Here is a 23,498-nt window from a genome sequence, read left to right on the forward strand (position 1 = left end):
ACTGACAAGCAACCTTAAAATGTGAAGAAAAAGATATAGAAGGGATTCTACTGACGAGCAAATTTAATGACAAGAAATGAACCTTACTGACGGGTAAAATTTTAATCTAGAAAATTGGAAAGTGGACTCTACTGACGAGCAAATAAACAAAAAGGATTCTACTGACGAGCGAACAGACCAAAGAAACTCTACTACTTACGCATTTTTTTTTAAACTTAATTGTCATCTCGTACAAAAGCAACAAACTTTATTAACTTTTTGTAGGGTAAGTTATTATAATCATCCAACAATCGAAAATAATTTTTTTTACATATCTTCACGTTTCAGAGGTTTCTGAACATTCTGGCACCTCAGAAAACATGAATGTGTGTGTATGTGTGGACACAGTTTTTTGTCGACGATTTCAGGCGTATGGATGTACTGATTTGAAAAATTCAAAAAGCAATCGATTCCTATTGATAAGAATATGTGCTGATTAGTTTTTGGCAAAGGTAGGTCGAGCCGTTACGGAGATACGGAGCAAAGAGTGCAGAAAATACAAATCGAGTTTTTGAGAGAACGGAGTATACGATTTGAATGATTTAAAAAGCATTTAATTTGTAATGACGGGAAAAAGTGATGATTAGTTTTTGGCAGAGGTAGGTCTAGCCGTTTCGGAGATACCGAGCTAAATGTGCAAAAAATGGCAGTTTTTGAAAGAACTGAGCGTCCCATTTGAATGATTCAAAGAACTTTTTGCTTATTTCAATAAAATAATTACTTTTGGAAAAAATGTTTCAATTTTTTTGTGTATCAAAAATAATTCAGATTTTAATTTTAATTCTGACTGAAGTTCTAATATACGATAAACAAATAATTTCAACTTTGCAATTCAGTTTATTTAATTCTTATAAATATTAGACAATGTTACAATATTGATAATAATCTATTTGAAAACATTTAATATTCCTCGAACATTTCGTTACGGTACGGGAAGTTCCAGCAATTTGGTGGATGATATAAATAAGCAAGAAAGAATGTTATGATAATAGAATTCTAGATGGTGCAGGTATCTTCAATTTTTTTTTGCTTGTTTGTATATAAAATACGCCTGATCGCACAGCAAATAGACATTTTCATAGTGTCATTAATTGATGTACTTGTTTATGATTTTATTAATTATTACCAGTTGGAAATTTCTGTTAATTAACTAACTAAAAATTAAATTTTCAAATCTGTTATTAGTTGGAAAATTTAACTATTAATATTAGTTGGCAATTTCTGTTGGTCAACTAACTAAACTAAAACTGGGTTTCTAATAGTTTGGCAAAAGTTTATCATAACTCACGTGATGAGGGTCAACATGGAGAATGAAATGTATCTGAAATTAATTTCAGAGAATATAAAGGAGATTCTATAAAATATAATACACACGATTTAGCCTTTAGATCTGGGATAGACAGGTTAGAAATCATTTCGTCCAAACAAAATTATGTTGTAATTATGTTGATCAATTTCTCGATAGTACACTTCGACTTTTACCTTCCATTCCTGTAGTTTCATTAAATCGCATTTTATAAAATTAAATGAATTTGCAAAAGGAGAGAAAACAAGACAGAGAGCTCTGTTTCATATTTTTAATTAAACACTCAGTCGAGAACTTTCTTCATTTAATATTATTTACAGAATAGTTGTAACTCATAGCACAATTCTAGCGAATTAATAGCTTCTTCTATAATATACATGGAAAAATATGAATTGAGAAATGAGATTTTAATGAGTTTTTGTTTACTGGGGTGGAGGGAAAAGTTTAAGGATAAATGTATATATATATATATATATATATATATATATATATATATTGAGATAGTTCCATACATCTATCTACTCTTGTGGAGATCTACCGTCATACTTTCGTCTCCACCGTAGATAGAATATTAATAGGTTCTGTATCATTCATAATATCGCAGATGGAAAAGACAAAGTACACAGAGATGGCACTATTTGGATTTCATTTCTTAGTCAAATAGCCTTTGGCTTGTTTCTGGTAATGGTGGAGACGACGGTGGAGCCTTGATACATATCAATGATTTAGATGGAGATGACTTTAAATAATGATACGTGATATATAAATAAAACTAGTTGTGTATGATTAAGGCAAATTGCTGGAACTTCCCGTACCGTAATAAAATGTTCGAGGAATACAGAATGTTTTCAAATAGATTATTATAAATACTGTAACATTGTCTAATATTTATAAGAATTATATAAACTGAATTGCAAAGTTAAAATTATTTATTACACCAGACATTTTCACATTTTCACATATTCACTAACAAGAAACAAGCATAAGATAATGCTATTTCATGAGACAATTACCCAACCCACTTATTCTTTTCCAATTTTAAATCTCAGTATGTTTGTAACGGATTTTTAAGTATGTAAAATTTGGAATATTTACTCACATTTGACTCGAAAATCCAGCTCATTGGAAATCGTTTCGCCTTCACTATTGATGGCAGAGCAGGAATATTTTCCTGCACTTTGTTTAGTGACATGTTGAAGCACCAGGCTCTGGTTTGATCTGAATACACGTCCTGATGTGTTGTGAGATAATACAGCACCCTGGTAGAAAAAAAAAAAAAAAAATTATGAGTGAAATTTAAAAAAAATTCTCAGAAAGCTCAGAAATTTACATGTAAATCTTTGGATACTTTTATCCTTGAATAAAATCCTTAGATTTTTAAATTCCAAGCTATTCTTTCAAATTATTAGAAATTAAGCCAGATTGTTCCTTGCTTTGTTTATATGTAAAATACGCCTGATCGCACAGCAAATAGAGAGACGTTTTCATAGTTTCCACTGCCAAGCATTTTCACTTGCCATGACAACGCTATGTTATTGGGCTCAAAATTTATATGAAAACACTATTTTATAGTTAGCACAACAGAAACTAGATAAAATTCACAACAATTCCATGCCAACAGTTGCACATTGTCCTATAGAATTTTTTTGAATAAATTGACTTTGAATACGATATTACATTAGTTTACAATAAATAAGATTCTTCCTTGCTCGTTTATATCTAATTCGAGACATTTTTTTACTTTTTATCAAATAGGTCACAAATTTTATATAAAGACATTCTTTTTTAGTAAGATAGACAGAAACTAGATGAAATTTACTATAATTCCATGCCAACAACTGTATACTATCCGATAGAAATATTTTGAATAAAACGACTTTGAATTCGATATTACATTATTGAGTTTCTGCTGTGCTAACTAAAAAGGAGTGTCTTCATATAAAATTTGTGAGTTATTTCTGCTTGTTTCTTGTTAGTGAAACTGTGAAAATGTCTGCTGTCCGATGAGGCGTATTTTACATGTAAACAAGCAAGGAAGAATCTTATGATAACTCCATCATATAAGATTTTGTAATTATAACGTTATTTCTTGTTTGTTTATATGTAAAATACGCCTGATCGCACGACAAGTAGATAGACATTTTCATAGTTTCACTAACAAGAATACGGGACATTTTTTTCATTTTTTTAAATAACTCACAAATTTTATATGAAGACACTCTTTTTCAGTTAGCACAGCAGAAACTAGATAAAATTCACAATAATTCCATGCCAACAGTTGAACACAGTCCCATATAAAAATTTCGAATAAAACAACTTTGAACTCAATGTTTCAGTATTTAGCAACAGATCGAAAAAAATGACCCATAAAGCTGGTTTCTTCGGGTTTAAGAAGTTGTTTTAGGATTAAATATAGAAGTTTGTAAATACATACATCATATAACCACAAAAGTCTTCTCCAAGGCGGATTGGAGCTGACATGGCACTCAAAATAGACATCATCACCTTCTTTGATGTCATCAGCACTCAGAGTACTTCCTAGGCGAAGAGTCACGATTGGAGGATCTGGAAAAATAAAATGCAACAAATGAGTATTTTCAAAAATAGCAAACAAGCGATAATTTTTTAGCTAAAGTTTTATCTCCTTAACCAAGAAGAAATAAATAAATAACTGAAATAAATAAAAACTCCACCGTTCGTTCTGCCTTGTCGTCGGTGGCGACAAACGCATGTGTCATTCCCATTGTATCCAGAAACACTTGTAAACAAAGGAAAAGTCGACAAAAAACCAGGGTAAGAGAAAAAAGAAAGAAAGCAAAAAACATTATAAAAACGTATAAAATAACTGGAAAAAATGCACAAAAAATAGTCGTCCTCGTCGTATATATCTCCATGACGCCATGAATAGAACAAACAATACCTACATGGAGAATGAAACTGCAAAATTATACAATGACACAATAGAAAAGGGTGTCGAGCTGATGTTTTTTGATGATATATTCTCCCGGGGTTGATATTATGTGTTTTTGAAAGAAATACCACCCTTGAAGTATAAATATAAATTTATACGTATACTGGATGACCCGACAAACATTGCCTTGCACCCACGTCTACAATTCAAAAGTTCCACTTTTTTTAGTATCCTATTCTATACTTTTTAATACCCTAGTTGATGTCCTGCTATTTGTGATTTATTTATTATAGTCTTAGCATAAACTTTATAAGAAATTCTGAAAAAATGAATATAGTATCCGGGGTAAAAGAACAATATCACACTTGATTTTACCACACGACATAATTGCTTCAACAATTTAGTCTAAAATTTTCATAATCTCGGCGTACGATAAATTAGTTGTTATTTGGCAATTATAATTTCTAAAGTACATTTTTCTTACTAATAAATTCAATAAACATTATTGTTTATGTTCAAATCTTAGGTGAATTAATTTGCAAAATCTAGTACTATTCAATCTAAGATCAACTAACTAAATATTCCATGTGCAATGCCAAATAAATGAATTTTTAACACACGAAACCAAATTGTAAATCATTTTTTTAATAAGTCGAAACATTATTTATATTGTTAAATAATTTAGTAAAGTACACCAAAATACGATATGCATAAAATGAAAACAATAATGTGTATGTAATTTCGGACTTGCTGCAATATTTATTAAACCGAATTATATAATTTCATCTGCCAAACATATAACATATATATGTTTATATATAACATATATAAACATATATACTGTTGCCTGTATTTTATATTATTTTAATTTCTAGCACATCTCAGCTGCTTTTTGGCAATAATAATATAGACATTACATTTTCCTTGTATATTTTATTCTAATGTTATCTAGGCTCATAATTTGAGCTATTTAAATTTCAAGTGAATTGACGTTTCTAGCAGATGATATTTCAATGTGAAACAATGATAAGTGTTTTTTTGTAATTTTTGCTATTAATTTCTACAATATTACTACGGTTTTATCCTGCATTAAATCTTGAAAATTTCCTTTGACAAGCTCTAAAATGATTTATCAAAATCCGAATAACGGTTTAGGAGAAGTATCAAATCATACACGCGTACAGAAGAATTTTATATATAAGATATATAGATAAATATTTTTAACTTCCCGTAGTTATAGTAATGGGCCAAAAATCCAAAAAAGAAAATTTTTGCATTTCTCGACGTTTTGAAGGTTTCTGAACATTTTGGCATACCTCAGAAAAAATGGATGTGTGTGTGCGTGTGTGTGTTTTGTATGTCCGCAATTTTTCGTCCACGTTTTCGGACGCACGGATCAACCGATTTGAATAGTTTGAAAAACATTCGATTCCTATTGATAGAAAGAAAGATGTGCTGATTAGTTTTTGGCAAAGGCAGGTCCAGCAGTTACGGAGATAAAAAGCCAAGAGTACAGAAAATAAAAATTGGGTTTTTGAAAGAACGGAGCATCCGATTTGAATGATCAGAAAACATTCAGTTTGCAATGACGGGAAAAAGTGGTTTTTGGCAAAGGTAGGTCCAGCCATTGTGAAGATACAAAGCTAAATGTGCAAAAATGGCAATTTTTGTGTGAACTAAGCGTCCGATTTGAATGATCTAAAAAACTTTCTGCTTGTATTGCCAAAACAATTGCTTTTGAGGATAAAAAATTATCACATCTTTTTATATTTTACATAAAATATTTTTGTAATTTTGGATTAAAAATTCAAAAAATTACCCAGGCTGAGCACAGTCTAAGCGCAACTCTGGTACAAATGTTTACCCGAGTGCGTTTAGACTGTTTATGTACAGGAGCACTTTTCCAATATTGTGAAAACTTTTGAAAAATGTGAAAATGCCGCCAAGCTAAGAACAGTATTAGTAAAAATGTCGCACAGAATTATTTGCAAATGCGTTTAGACTGTGACTATACAGGAGCACTTTTTCAATTTTGTGCAAATTAGGCAACTATTTTTTTTTTAAATTGAATTCGAAATGAAATGACGATTGTTAATGTTCTGGAGATAAATTGATTTATTTATGATTTACATTTGATTTTCTCAGATATAACAAACAGGTAAGCAAAAATAATGAAAGTTACAGCATTTTAATAATATATTTGAAAACGTTTAAAATTTCTCGGATATTTCATTACGATACGGGAAGTTCCAGCAATTTGCCTTAAGACACGATGCCATAACCACTAGTTTTTAATTTATCAATTTGCCAACAGGCACACATATCCAATAGTGATTTCGTTTCAAATATATTTATATATTTTCGCTTCGGATCTCGGCGCTATACAAAGGACTCAAAGGACTCGTCGCACGTCCGGACGTGTCCTTTGCAAATAATTTATGACACAGCCGGTCGCTTCGGGTACACTGTCGCACATGTGACAACTACTGACCACTAAACAAGTCGGATGTTTCTCAAATTATCAAATTATAACGGCAACGAAATAAAATTTACGTTAATAAAATAAAATATTCTTAAATTTTACGAGGATCCTATATGATTCCAAGTAACAATCTTATTAGTGTTTTTATTGATTAAAATGAATTTAGAATATTTGACGAGGCCTTTTTAGGTAGTAATAAATTTTCATGATACTTTATTATATTCAAGTTTTACTTCAATAATATAATTTTTTTATTAAATACAAAACTCGGTCCGCATGGTTTTTCCTGGTGTGGTATGTATATCTTTTAATTATTTTAAATATAAAATAAAATTAATTTTTTTAAAACTTTGTAAATATTTTTTAGATACTGGTAAATAAGAATTGCTGAATGGTGACACACAATACGTTATTGTATATATATATATATATGTGGCGATATCAAGCAGGCTGGTTTTGATTTGTAAAAAACGATCGGACATGTCATGTATATTTTTGATATCGTAATATTTTTATAGTTAATAAATTTATATTTTTTTTATTGTTGGGAGATTCTAATTTAATATATTATCATAATCATTACTACTCCCACATTGGTAACTCACGACGATGGAGATGAAGATAAAGGAGTTTTATTTTTCAAAGATTTAAGAAAAATTGATTTTGACGCAGCACCATAATCACTGGTCTTCAGTGACGACCTATAAGGTATGTCCAGTCCAATCCATCATAGTTAACGCACTTACTATCTGGATCAGACTTCCGAGGTTACTCATTTGGTATACCCAGACCTCAGTGTTTATTGCTGACAGAAAAAATAATTTGGAGCCTGAACTTTTCATTGGAATGCAATTCAACCTCTCTTTCTCTGTTAACTCAACAAATCGTCTTATAATGCTACCTCCCATTATCGGTGACAACGACGAATCAAAACAAAATTTGACATAATTTATTGGATTCCACAATTCTGGACTCTTATGTCAAAGAAACCAATGATCCTGATTTGGATAAAGAGCCAACTTCTTTCTCTGATCGGAACTCATCAGATACGAATGCAACGCTTGCAGAAATGGAAACTGTACCCATAAATTATGCATTCTAAACATTAAGTTATTCTGATATAACTAATACCCTTTAGATCGAGAACATTATGCAGAATATGGAGTTGATGGCAGGTCAAATCACCACATACGGTGGATCTGCTGACGAAACATGGAAATTTGTAATTGACCAGTATTACAACACTGGTCTGCTATAATCTGCTTTCCCACCACATTTTTATAACGTGTTTCCCTGTTTTTTTTTTTTTTTTTTTTTTTTAACTGTGAGATCAACACTGGGCAGGGAGTGTGTGGCGATATCAAGCAGGCTGGTTTTGATTTGTGAAAAACGATCGGACATGTCATGTATATTTTTGATATCGTAATATTTTTATAGTCAATAAATTTGATATATTTTTTATGTTGGGAGTTTCTAATTTTAATATATTATAATAATCATCACAACTCCCACATATATATATATATATACATATATATAAAAATAAGTCAGGTTTTCCTTCTTGACGATATAATTCCAAAGCGCACGAACCGATTTCGACAATCTTTGGAAAGGTCTTTGTCATCGTAATTAAAAATTCGAGTAATGACATTAGTGAGAATTATCAGAATTATGCTTGGTTAAGTCAACGAGCAATTCTTGCCGCAAAGAATAATGATGTACACGCACTGAATTTCACCATTCAATAAAAAATTGCTGGCGATTTGGTGACATACCAATGATTCTGACTGGTCTTCCGTTTGACTTCAAGCGATTGCAATTTCCAGTTCGCCTTGCGATCGCAATTAACAAGTCGCAAGGCCAATCGGTTAGTGTTTGCGGGATAAATTTCAAATAGATTATTTAGAAAATCATTGTTTTTCACATGGGCAGTTATACGTTGCTTGTTCACGAGTTGAAAAAGCATCCGCTTTGTTTGTGTTAACGTCAGACCAAAAAACAAAAAATGTGGTTTACCAAAGAGCACTTCAATGAAACGGATAATTTGCGGATTCACTTTCATTTACTTAGAGAAGTTCAACTAAAAAACACTTCATTTTTGTAATCGAAATAAAATCATCACTGTTGTATGATAAAATCAATTTTTTTCTTCTCAAATATAAAACAAACAAAAATTTCTTCATAACCAACTGGCGGCCAAACGGAGTTCGTCGGGTTTGCTAGTATATATATATATATATTATATATATATATATATATATATATATATATATATATATACATATATCTCATCCCTCGTCCCGGATCTAACACATGACGTATTGCGTTGACCCGCAGCCGCCGTCGCGCGGCACCATTTGGTTTTGCATACGCGCGCTCTCGACCCGGACGCCGTCTCCACCGCTTTCGCCGTCTCCACCGTCCCTCGACCATCTCGGTCACACTGACTGGAAACTGCTCGCTCGAAAATTTACATTTCCCGTCACGTACGGCGCTCGCACGACTTTAAAACCGACCGGACCGAGATTCGTGACTGACCCCGATGAGGAGGCGCCGCGGTCGTGTATCCGAAGTCTAGTAGTACCACTACTAGTAGGGGATGTGGTTGCGAAATTTTAAACAGGAGGAGGTGGAGGAGTAGGTGGAGAGATGATGCAGATGCTGGATTTGTTGTAATGGAGATTGTGGATTCGGATTTGAATTTGGATTTGGAAGTCAGATATCAATGCTTGGGCAAATACTGTATATGGTGGTGGAGATTTTGATCTAAGTAAATATCATAAAATATTGGAGGCCTCGGAAAAGTGATCAGTATACACGGTATTCAAGGACATTGTGCGTAACTTCTAGTTCATGAATTGCTTTCTAATAAATTGATATTTATAAATCATTAAGGTACTTACAGACTATATCAAGTGTCCACGTAGTTTCCTTAAACATTCCTGTAACATTTGGATTTTCAGCACGACACGTAATTTCTTTTCCGTCATCTTCAGTGCTCGGCACAAAACTTAAGGAACTCACTGTCCTATTTTCGTGAGTTTCATCCTGAAAAAAATAATAATAACAATTATTATAGTGCTATAGTTTAATAAAAAGTAGGACATAAAATTAATGGAATTTTGGTAATTTCTGTGATAAGAAAGATTACACGTAAAGAAAAATAGATCGTGTACAGTTACTTGAGAACCTCAGCAACTACAATCTTTTGCTTTGGTGAATATATACAATGTATATTTACTTATAAGGTGGTCCTTAATATGGATGTTTTCGAAATTTGCTTGCTCCCAGGGACTCAAATGCTTCCAAATTGATAAACAATAAATTTCTGAGAGTTTTAGCTTTTAATATTAACTGTAACATAGTCCGCACTTCAACCAAAGTTTCTTGTCTCTTCTTACTAAGTAAATACTTATTTTATAAAGTTTAAAATTCAGTTAGCCATTGATTACATTTTTTTTAAATTTAAGTTTATATTGCTAAAATTTGTTAGGCAACATATATAATGTTATACACCATTAAAAAGCTAATGAAATTATCTATGACTCTATATATAACAATTTAACACGTTTCGAACAAAATCATTTACAAAATATTTTTAAACTTTAAAGTGTCATTTTACATTATTAGTTTCGTCGAGTGCACTTTGTTATACCCACGTTTATTTTATAACACAAAACGAAAATATAATAATAATATTATATATTGTTAGAAAGGTAATGAAATTATCTATAAATCTGTATGTATCGTTTAATGACTTTTCGTATAAAATTTAATGTAAACTTAAAAATTCAGTTACAGTTGGTAAATTTCATTGGTGACATTCTTTACATTTAACATTATTCTGATAAAATTTATATTTGTACTTATGTATTACTATAAATTGTTAAAAAGTAGATAAAATTATCTATAAATCTGTATTTGAAACGGTGTAAGTGTCGGAACAAAATTATATAACAATAATTCGTTAAAGTTTGAAATTAACACCATCCTAATCAAGTTGACAGTTGCAAATCCAACATGGAGGCTTGACGCCTGAATGTTTGTGGTTTATATTTATATTTATTTTATTTAAATTTAATAAAATATATTAATATTTTTATATATCGTTAGAAAGCTAATAAAATTCTCTACAAATCTGTATATAATAAAGCATCCATGTTAAGGACCACCCTAATATACATAACCAAACAAATTATGTTTCGACATGTGATTTTTTGTGATCCATTACAGTATATATTAAATATAAAATATTTTTATAATTTATATAATGTTGTAATATTTTACCTTAGTTCTACGTAATTGTCTTTTGCCTTTGTACCACGTGATGACCGCTGGCGGTCGTGAACCTGCAGATTCACAGGTGACCTCATACCTCCTGTCCGCCACCAAAGGCGGTGGAGGTTTCATTATATTGACCACCAAAGGTTTCACTAAAACAAAAACAAAAACATTATTTAAAATTTGATTTCTTGATCAAATTTTAAGCATTTATCAAAAATGTTATAAGATCAAAAGTTTAAATCATCGAACTGTTCTCAAAACAATATGTTGTTTACATGAATCCATTTTCATATATATACTTATTATATTAAAACCCACAAAAATCTCCTAATTATTTCGACATCAAAAGCTATTTGTAACATTTCTCCACCGGAATGAAAAAAACAGGTGGAGACGCCTTGATGTGTGTGCACTTGACACGTCTCAGGGAAAAGAACAAAGAAGTGTCGAAAAAACGAAATTACTTGTTTATTTTCTAAAATATTTACTTTGATGCAAACATTTTGGGTATGGGAATAAACCCAGAAAAACAGAGAACATTTTAAATAATATATATATATATATATATATATATATATATATATAGATATATATATATATATATATATAATTCGTCCCATTTCGTCTTTTACTACGACAATAGCTTCTTGTGCCCCAGCACAACAAATAATCCCTTTGCTCGGATATAATAATAATAATATTGTTGAGTACAGCATTTTATCATTCTATCATTCTATCAGATGGTATTAAGGACATGAAAAGAGTCATTTTATAAGGACTATATAGTATATAGTGCACTATTGTAGTGATTATAATGCTCGAGAAGTAGCTTTACGAACGAATATTTTCTTCTATTGGGCTTTTGTTATTAAGACAGATGGTAAAACTTTGAGTCAGAACTTTGAGTGATTTGGTGGAGACACAGTCTTTTTTCTTGCTTGCAATATAAACCAAGATCTTCATCTTTACTTTTACAAACATAATCTGAATTTATCATGTTTCTCATAAAGCAAGTCGATATTTTTCAAATTATATTTCCTTCGCCCACACGTTTTCCTCGAAGGCGGTGGAGCCGGTGGAGACGTCGGCTTACAGATTCATTCGTGTACAAAGCTAATAGCTGTACGTACACACAGCTCAGGTAATTACTTTTTTGCGCCTTCGCTATTTATTTTTATATTTTCCTCGGGAAGATATGTAATTAATGTTGGGCATAACCATCACCCAGAAACCATTTCCCGGAGGAATGGGTAGGTTGTAGCTTCTTTTGCTGATTAAAGGAATCGCGGTTAAAAAAATATTTTGTAGTGCTTTAGATGTACTTTAATTGTACATAATTTAGATATTTCTGGTTTAACATTTGATCATGTACACCAAGCCTTAGTTGACGTGACGTGTACGTGACATCTGTCGAGTCGGAAGCGAACTAAATTGTCGAGATTTAACAATGACAGTACTGACATTTGTATTGTGACCACAAGTGACGTTAATGACCTCATAATAATCTATATAACAGTTCAAGTTAGTTGTGTGTGGTTTTGGATAAACATTACTCCTAAACTAGGTGTAAGTGGTATTTTGTCCTAAGACAAGTTGCATGGATTGATCAGAATTGTGTTAAGCACTTTTTAACTAATTTTTCTTATTTAATTTTGTTTGTAAAATTATTAAACGTTACATACATATTTGTAGAGAATTTTATTAGCTTTCTAACGATATATCAAAATGTTAATATATTTCATTAAATTTGAACAAAATAAATATAAATATAAACCACAAACATTCAGCCGTCAAGCGTCCATTTTGGATTTGCAACTGTCAACATGATTAAGATGATGTTAATTTCAAATCTTAACGAATTATTTTTGTATAATTTTGTTTCAACACTTACACATTTTTAAATACAGATTTATAGATAGTTTTATCTACTTTTTACTAATATATAGTAATATATAAGGTTAAATATAAATTTTATCAGAATAATGTTAAATGTAAAAAAGGTCACCAATGAAATTTACCCAATTTAAGTTACCAACGGTAACTGAATTTTTAAGTTCACATTCAATTTTATATGAAAAGTTTTAAAACGTTATATACAGATTTATAGATAATTTTATTACTTTTCTAACAATATATAATATTATTATTATATTTTAGTTTTGTATAATAAAATAAACGTGGGTGCCACCGATGAAACTTATAATGTAGAATGACTCTTTAAAGTTTAAAAATATTTTGTAAATAATTTTGTTCAAAACGTGTTAAATTGTTATAGACAGAGTCATAGATAATCTCATTAGCTTTTTAATGGTATATAACGTTATAGATGTTGCATAACAAATTTCAGCAATATAAACGTAAATTTAAAAAATAAGTAACCAATGGCTAACTAAATATTAAAATTTACATATTTTTTTTTATTTAATTTTGTTCTAAAAGTTTTTAAACGTTAAATACAGATTTGTGGAGAATTTTATTAGCTTGCTAACAATATATAATAGTATTGTTATATTTTAATTTTGTATAGTAAAATAAACGTCCAACTGATCAAAACAACTTACATCAATATATCATAATTTGTATATAAAATGTTTTGAAATTACTGCATTTAATTTTGAACAATGTACCCAACAACTTGAAGTTGCTCACATATTTTTTGACAGTTGATATTTTGAATTTGAATTTACAATGTAATATTTATGTTTTATCCTTAACTATTATATTATATTATAATGACATTGCTGACTTAAGTTTTTAATAATATATAATAATAAATTGTCTACTTTCTTTATACATAAAAATAAGAATGAATCATATCAGAATAATGCTAAATATAAACAAATGTAACCTGTTATCTTAAATTACTTGAACTATTTCTCAAAAATATTTTTTACAATTGACAATACAATGCAAGGTTTACTTTGGTCTTATAACATCAATTATAGCACACTCTCCTCCTCTCTATTTTTTTCACAATTTAAAAAAAAATTATATTCGTAAGAATCAACTTCTGCAACTTTTGTCTATCTGCACTCCACCAAAGTATCTAACTATCTATTTTCCTTGTTCCCAATCTCTATTCAAATCCCAGTTCCAGTTCTAGTTCCAGTTCCATTTTGCCTGATTAATTATTTCATTAGCTTGTTACAACTGTAGGGACCTCCGGATTAAACTGTTCGCTTAAAACGTTTACGAGTGTCATAATAAACCTGTTTTGCGACGAGTGGGCGGCGGCGGTGGAGCCGACGGTGGAGGCGTCGGTATATGTAACGCGGTTTGAAGACTCAGAGGCGAATCGGATTTGGATAGGGTTAGAGAGATGATTTTGAAGTGAAATTTTCATAGGGCAATTTTACTAGAAAACTGACCGACTTAAGTTGCTTACGTCAGATTTTAGTCAATAGTTTTGGGCACCAAATACTGCTTACTTACACATTGCTCGAAATATGGGCACAATTCAACAAAAATACGATCAGTTTTTGGGTTATAACTCCTTTAATTTTGACTCCATAACAATTTGTAATATACCATTTGAAAGGTTAATAAAATGACTACAACTTTTTTCATTATAATTTTTTTCGTAACTCCTCTCATTTTGAAACGGCGTAGGGTTAAAGTGCTCGAGAGCGACTCCGATTGCGCGGCCGCGCACTCTTTAAACAATCATAACTCTGTAAATTTTTGTATAAGAGGTGGTGGCAAAGTCCGAATTGTTTAAATTTTTGAACTTGAGAGTAAGATGAACCTAATTCCAAAATTTTATGCAAATTGGAGCAGAGTAAAAACGCTCCATTGACTGGAGTAATTGGTCTATTAATCTATAAAGGAAAAATCTATATTTTTTATGCTGTATATCGTTGAGGTAATTAAAATTGAAGAGAAAAAGACAGATACAAAAATAGACAAATAGAAAGTTCAAATAATTTCAATTTACCCCTAAACCCCTCCCTGTTTCGTGTTTCGGTGCTAAGTACGCAATCTAATTCCCTCTCGACGACTTGTTTTAATTGTTAAACTGTTAAATGTTCTCGTTCAAGTGGAAATAGTGAATAGAGTTTTGCTCCGGGCGATTATATGGAACAGCATTTTTATAGTTTTAAAATCTATTCGAGAGATAGCTTTAGAATCAATAAAAAACATCATTAGGTCCGGATTATGGAGATGTGTTAGATTCAAAAGTTTATTCAATTGGTATATAAAAGTATTTTTATCCGAAATAAAAATTTAAAACCAACAGCTCTTGGGTTTTAATTTATTTCTTAGCACAGCCTCAAATAGACTTTAATAAATATATATTATTTATTATAAATAGCCTCAAATAGACTTTAATAAATATATATGATCGGGCATTTGTGGAGGTCTGAAATGCAAGGGTGCAAGACAACTATCAGACAGCCAGAAAGCGTGATTCGGCTGGTGTCATATTATGACATATTATGGGGACAAACAGAATGATATAATCAGACCTCGGAGATAACAGAGAGATAATAGACATAGGAATGGGGATGTATATATATATACTAGCTGACCCGGCAAACGTTGTTTTGCTAAGTAAGTTATTTTATAAATAATTTCTAGAGTATCTAAAAAATTAATACTTTTTGTGTAAGGATGTGTTGTTTGAATTGCTATATACAATGAGGTATTATAGAAACAATAAACCCCATTAGTTTGTATATATTTTATTAATACAACCAAACTGAAAGTTTTATACATTTTCTATAGAAAACATGGCATAATTCAATCCAAGTCTTTGTTGGTCTTTCGACTTATATAGTCATTACAAATTCCATTTAATCGATTAATGAATGCGTTTCAAATTTTTTGAATTTTTTTTTGAATTCTGGATTTTGTGTATAATTGTAAATAATACTATTGAGCTTATACAAATTTCTCAAATTTCTGCGAGGAGAGATACAAAATGATTTAGGTATCTCTTTTTTGACCTGCTTTTTGAAAAGTTTCTAGTAATATTCGATGAATAAAAGTAAATTTAATAAAAAGTATATATGTAGAACAGGGCAAGGCACAAAGGTCCAATTTGACTTTAAGCAAAAATAAATTTTATTATGAAAATCAAACCAATTACATCACAACAAATGACACATTTCAAATGAACAATTATCTGACTACGTTCAGTAAAACTACCAGCTACTTCATCATTGTAAAAACGTGCTTTTTTGCTGTCTTTAAAAAAAAATGTATCTAGACCTTTTTACCCTATAACGGGGTAACTTGGAACGGCCAGATGGCAAGCAGGTCTAATGTCATATTTTAATTTCAAAGGTATTTTACAAAATAATTACATTTTCAACTAATTGCTAGAAAACTACCAATGGAAGAAAATACTTTTACTATGGATTTTCAAAGATTACCATTTATCTCCCAATACCAAAGTCATAAGAATCAAGGTTATAGCTGATTATACATATTTTTCCCTTTACATTCAAATACTGCTGTTAAACAATGCTTAGCTTTACTGGTTTTTGACACTTCGGTCGTGGATCTTCATATATTACTATCCATTCTTGAATAAATTCAGAAAATTATAACTGGAAATAAGCTATTCGACAAAATGTTCCTTTGATCAATTCCAAATTTAGGTTCTAAATCTGAATAATCTAGAAAAGGTTTTATAAATACCAATGAGTACATAATTATACAAATAAGTTCTTTCAGAGCATTGTGTTTGAGAAAAATATGATTTGTCAACCATACTGAGTTATACATAGTTCGCTTCACTGTTTATACGAATGGGCAATGGCACTATCATTATATTATAATTGTTAATTATTTATTTAAAATAAATAATTTTATTATTAATTCCTTACAAATATTGAATTGTCATCCATGCGTGATTACATAGCTGTCATTTGCTTATTGTTATTCCAAGTCGAACAGGATAAAAGGTATCCTATGTCCTTCTCCTGGCTCTGAACCAACTTTTACCAACTTTACCAAAGCCAATTTTCAGTTAAATCGGTTCAGCCTTCTTGATTTATAAGTTCTGACGATATAACTCCAGAATGCACAAACCGAATTCGACAATTTTGCATTCGCTGGAAAGGTTTGGGGCTCCGTGAGGTTTATAGCTGGGTTATAATATATGAGAACCAAAAACTAATATTCTATCACTATAGTTTACTTAAGGTAGTCGATTACTTCAATTAGACCTTTTTATTGTCGAATCAAAGCACATTTGCTGATAATATATATATGCCAATTAGTTGTAAACACCTGAAACATTTTATAAGATATGTATAAAGAAATTACAAATTAACAACAATTAATGTATAACTATTTACATTTTTATTACAAATTTTGAGGTTATGTCAAGAAACTATATTTCAGAATATTTTTTTTATTAATTTGTTGATGATTATACTTATTGCTGATATATAATATAAACACCTCAAATACTCTATTTAAATACGTATAAACAAATATACATAAATACCTAAGTATATGAATGATTACATTCCCATTTTCAAGATATAAATTTCCCCATCGTCCATCTGGAATCGCTTGCTATTATTAAGAATTAATTTACTTGCCACTTCGTAATAATTTTCCGTGGTGATTAAAAAATTTATATTATTCACGTAATAATTTTCCAAAAGTAGTGATTAAAAAAAGCATATTAATATATTTGTATCAAAACAGAAACACCGAATGATAGTTGACAATTGAAAGTAAATGTCATGGATAAAATCATTAATAGAATCATAGATTCAATAAACTAAATGGATAGTTTAAAAATAATTAATTTTGAATTAGAATGAAATAAAGGGATAAAAAGTATACTATGTCCTTCTCCTGGCTCTAAACTACCTCCCTGCCAATTTTCATCTAAATCGGTCCAGCCGTTCGTGAGTTATAAGTGGTAGCACATAAGGCGTTCCTCTTTTATATATATAGATATATATATATATATATATATATACTGGCTAACCCGACAGCCTTCATCCAGTTACCCACGTTTACAATTTTAAGTCAGTCAATTTTGACTGGTTTACTCCATGATTTCTAAATTTTTTCAGTTTATAACCATTATTTTGTTTCCCTTGACACATTACAAAATAATTTATCAAAATTGGAAACACACAAACACAAGATTTTTATATTACTTACAGTGCATGTCTAAGACAAATGAAGTCTCTCTGGGTTCTATAAGTTGTGTATTAACAGCTTGGCATGTGACAATGGCCCCTAAATCGCCCCTGGCCAGTGTGGGCCACATTAGACGATTTTCGATGACGTCGCCACTTGTCTGTTCAGCCTGGGCATCCACCAATAGTCCATTTACCAACCATCGGACAGTTGGAGCAGGTCGACCTGAAAAAATAGACAAAAATAATAATTAATAAATTGAAAAATGTATATCTATTTTTTATCAATTCTGAGTTTTTCCCTGAATGTTGTGTCCGAATAAATATAAATATTAAATCCCTTATGGTTTCCAAATCCCTTTTTTGCAATAAAAAAACAATTGACAATCGCAGGACGTCCTCTATAAAATCCCGATCATAAATTTTCATTAAAATATTACCGGCCGATACGGATCGCTCGCTGCAGTATTGTTTTTGCTACAGTTTGAATAATAGGAGAGCTGGATGAATGATTACTCAAATTAAAAAAATACAGGTTTATATAGAAACAACGTTGCTTTAAAGCTAGTACGAACAGAAGTACAGACTCTTTGTGGAAATTATTTGGTGATGAGTAAAATTGAAAAATACATAAAATGCCACATCTAAGCTCTGTTAGAATCAGAAACATGAACTGTAAAAAAACAACCATTTAAAAATTAAAATTTTTCTCAACCAATATTTTTTTCCCAGCTCTCCCACTATTGTCCTCCCGCTATTATTAAACTACTGGCGATAGAAAAAATATATGCAGCAGCAAAATTTCCTGTCGTAATAAATTCATAACCATTTTTCTATTTCGTTCTATAGAGTCAGTCCATGTTTCATTATAATGCTGAACGTGGAAAATCAGTGCAATTATTTTGCAACAATGGACGCTAAACAATAAACCGGTGAAGCCGCATGGTGGAGCGATCGTTTGGAAAGAGTACGTGTACGGTGGAGGGCGATTGTTTCGAGACTGTTGTTGGGAAATATTGTTGTTGATGGTAATTATATATATATATATATATATATCAAATTTCCAACGTCAACTTAATATTTCCATCGCCGAGTCTTTCTAATAACTATTCGTGCCTGATTAAATCCCGAAATCCATATCGTATCAATCGAAACCCATACAAGTCCCATACATGTCCCAAATCAGTCGACGTCGTCCCAATGCCATCCTTGCCAGTGATGAATCTGCAAATAATTAACGAGATTCAATCTCTCTCTATGGGGATGTAGTAATATTTTGTAATAATATATAACGTAGAGGATGGTGGAGTGATGTGACATACTTATTTTGATCTCAGTATTCTGGTGGATTTCTAGAAGTGATGGAATTGCAGCTGAAACTTAGTACTTTTACTTTTAGATTTTCCAAGAGTGACATTTATTTATTTGCATAGTTAAAAAAATAGTTACTAAAATACTGTGTTTTTTATATTCAAAATCTAGGTTTGAAGTCTCCAAGTTTCATTATGCCAAATTAAAAGTTTCCAGGCTCAAATTTACAAGATTTTAATATTTCCAAGTATAAAGACTCAGAAATTCAAACACATTCAGGTTTGAATAAATTCAAATAAAAAATATTAAGGTTTCTAGGTTTAAAAACTTCCAGATTCAAAATATCTGGGTTTATATGTGCGAGGTCTAAAGCATCTGGGTTTATAAGCTCAAAGTCCAAAGTTTCTGGATTAAAAAATATCAGGTTTAAAGTTTCTGGGTTTCAAATGCATTCAGGTTTAAGTTTCTGGGTTTAAAATTTTAGATTCAAAGAATTTTTTGAAAAAATACCAGTATCAAAGTTTTTAGATTTAAAAAAATCCAGGATCAAAGTTTCTAAGTTTAAAAAAATCTAGGATCAGGGTTTCTAGATTCAAAAAGTTCCAGGATAAAAGTTCCTTAGTTTAAAAAATGTCAGATTCAAAGTTTCTAGGTTAAAAAAATATCAGGTTCAAAGTTTATGAATGTAAAAATTGTAGGTTTAAAGTTGATTGGTTTGAAAATTTAGATTCAAAGTTTGTAGGTTTACAAAATTGCATTATCAAAGTTTCTAGGTTTGAAAAAATACCTGGATCAAAGTTTCTAGGTTTAAAAAGTACCTGGATCAAAGTTCTCAGGTTTGAAAATCCTAGGTTCAAAGTTCCTAGGTGTGAAAATCCAAGGTTTATAATCCTAGATTTAAAGAGTTCTAGGTTTAAAGAGTTCTACGTTCAAAGAGTTCTAGGTTTAAAGAGTTCTAGGTTTAAAGAATTCTTGGTTTAAAGAAAATGAATAAATAAATAAAAAAATAAATTCCAGGATTAAAAAAATCCAGGCTCCAAAAAAAAACCGGACTCCAAAAAATCCAGACACCAAAAAATCCAGGATAGGAAAAAATCCACGTTTCAAAAAATTTAAATATTCCATGCAAAAAATTTCATGATTTAAAATTATTCAAGATCCATATATTTTAGTTTCCATAATTTCAGGTTCCAAAATTTCAGGCTCATAATCGTTAGAACCAAGTACAAAGTTTGCAACTAAATTTATTACTCAAGAAAAATATAGCCAAAGCCAATATGGAGTAATAAAAAAAATAAACTATCCTATTTCCACCAGTTTTCCCCTACACCAACCGCTTTTCCCTACACACAAAGAGTCCTTTTGAATTCTCTCGCTCCGTTTGTTAATACATGAGTCAGCAGCAGCAGCAAAAGTAGAAGCAGCAGCAGCAGCAGCAAAAGAAGAAAATTAGAATCGTCACGTCGAGTGTGATTATAGGAAAAAATATCAATCAGTACTTTTATTTGTACAAGACGACAAACCTAACAAAAGTGTGGCGGATTAATAAAGAAAGATGATTAGATCTTTTCGGATATTGAATTATTATTCGGGTGGAGACAGAGGTGGAGAGGATAAAAGAATTTTGGAGCACGTGGAGAAAATATATACAAGGTAATACAGAGTTTTTGTGGTTTAATTATTTCTTACTGAGTTATCAAAATGTATGAAGAATTAAATGTATGAAGAATTAAATGTATGAAGCTCCACAGTCAGTAAGGTGGAGCAATGGAGAGCTGTTACCTATCTATAAATAAACTAGTGGGGCGCATGGCATCGTGCCTTAATGCAAATTGCTGAAACTTCCCGTACCGTAATGAAATATTCGAGAAATTTTAAACGTTTTCAAATATATTATTACAAATACTGTAACTTTCATTATTTATGCTATCTTGCTATATCTGTGAGCAAATCAAATGTGAATCATAAATTAATTTATCTTTCGGAACATTAACAATCGTCATTTCATTTCAAATTCAATTTCAAAAAAAAAATAGTTGCCTAATTTACACAAAATTAGAAGAAAAAATGCTCCCGTATAGTCACAGTCTAAACGCGTTTGCAAATGATTTTGTGCAACATTTTCACTTATACTGTGCTTAGCTTGGCGTCATTTGCACATTTTTCAATAGTTTTCTCACAAAATTGAAAAAGTGATCCAGTACATACATAAACTTGGGTAAACATTTGTATCAGAGTGGCGCTTAGACTGTGCTTAGCCTGGGTAATTTTTTCAATTATTATATTTAGTATTTTTCATCATCAACTTTATTTTACGAAGCATGAAAATAACAAGGACTCTACTGACAAGCAAATTATATTTTGCATTATATGAACTGACGAGTAAACTGAAATACTCGCCTGCCTGCTCGTCAGTAAAATCCCCTTTTATATATTTTAGCTTTTGCTGGTCAGTAGATTATTAATTCTTGATTAATTCTAGATCTTTGATTTATATTTATATTTATATTTATATTCTTGATCCTTTATTAATTCTAGATTAGTATGCTCATCAGTAGAGTCCCTTTTTTATTTCTAGATTTGTTTGCTCGTCAGTAGAGTCCCTTTTATTAATCTAGATTAGTTTGCTCGTCAGTAGAGTTCCTTTTTTTATTCTAGATTAGTTTGCTCGTCAGTAGAGTCCCCCCTTTAATTCTAGATTTGTTTGCTCGTCAGTAGGGCTCCTTTTATTAATTCTAGATTAGTTTGCTTCTCAGTAGAGTCCCTTTTTTTAATTCTAGAGTAGTTTGCTCGTCAGTGGAGTCCCTTTTTTAATTCTAGATTAGTTTGCTCGTCAGTAGAGTCCCAATTTTAATACTAAAAATGCGGACATACAACACACACACATCCATTTAGTGAGGTATGTCCCTTAAAAATGTTCAGAAACCTTCAAAACGTCGAGAAATGCAAAAATTTTCTTTTTCGATTTTCGGCCCATTACTATAAATACCCTACGGGAAGTTAAAACACTTCTGAATTTCTTATAAATAAAAAAATATCTGCATTAAATAGAGCATCTGAGGCTATCATTTACAACTAGTTACAACAAACAAACTACTACTCTAGGCTACTAAATACATCTTTTTTCTCTTTCCTCAATTCCATCCCTGATGATGATTCATCCAAACCCGAAACGTCGTGTGAGAACCTATTAAGCCTCGTATTAATCTTCGTGTAATTAATATTTTCCTTTCGGCATTGAATTCCGAATCCGCGTCGCCTTTCATAGGCGTCTCCACCGTTGGGTTTGTCAGACTCACCCACTCTTCCACCTCGATTCCAGTTCGAATAAATGGAACCGAAGACATCCATTGCCGGGGGAGAATTATTAATGAATTCTTATGAGAGAAATGATATTCTCCGAAAATTGTGGGAGGTGCAAAAAATATTTTAGTTTGTGGTGGTAATACTCTACAAGTACCTACAATTTTCTAAATCCATTACGAATCATCCCCGAATTTTTTTTCGTGCCAAGCAACGACCGCTTTGACATCATTTTCCTTAGAAATGGGTCAACAAAAAATAAAAAGCGACACAGTCGGCAGGGTGGAGAGCTGATACCTATCTAGAATCTCTCCACCTCATCCTCGTATTGGTATTTACGAGGCGACAAAGTGAGATTGATGGAAAAATCACACACAGACACACAGTGTCATATACACACATTTTATTTGAGTCAAATAGATAGAGAGATAATATCTTGTATTGCGAAATGAATAAAAACTAGTGGTGTATGACATCGTGCCTTAAAGCAAATTGCTGGAACTTCCCATACCGTAATGAAATATTCGAGAAATTTTAAACGTTTTCAAATATATTATTACAAATACTGTAACTTTCATTATTTTTGCTATCTTGTTATATCTGAGCAAATCAAATGTAAATCATAAATCAATTTATCTCCAGAACATTAACAATCGTCATTTCATTTCACATTCAATTTCAAAAAAAAAAATAGTTGCCTAATTTACACAAAATTGGAAAAGTGCTCCCGTATAGTCACAGTCTAAACGCATT

General features: G+C 31.0%; 1 protein-coding gene across 1 annotated transcript in view; it reads right to left on the reverse strand.

Annotated features, from left to right (window-relative positions):
- Positions 1-23,498, reverse strand: part of LOC113386437 (hemicentin-1-like) — a 97,282-nt gene that overhangs the window by 18,955 nt on the left and 54,829 nt on the right. The window contains exons 5-9 of the mRNA XM_026624218.1: positions 18,154-18,357; positions 11,026-11,171; positions 9,642-9,786; positions 3,780-3,910; positions 2,445-2,604 (exon numbers count right to left, since the gene is read on the reverse strand). Of these exons, the coding sequence (XP_026480003.1) occupies positions 2,445-2,604; positions 3,780-3,910; positions 9,642-9,786; positions 11,026-11,171; positions 18,154-18,357 (786 nt within the window). The remainder of the gene's footprint in view (positions 1-2,444; positions 2,605-3,779; positions 3,911-9,641; positions 9,787-11,025; positions 11,172-18,153; positions 18,358-23,498) is intronic.

Source organism: Ctenocephalides felis, unplaced genomic scaffold, assembly GCF_003426905.1.
Source record: "Ctenocephalides felis isolate EL2017-DRISC unplaced genomic scaffold, ASM342690v1 CF-g0.4_SCAFFOLD_03571, whole genome shotgun sequence".
Classification (NCBI taxonomy): domain Eukaryota; kingdom Metazoa; phylum Arthropoda; class Insecta; order Siphonaptera; family Pulicidae; genus Ctenocephalides; species Ctenocephalides felis.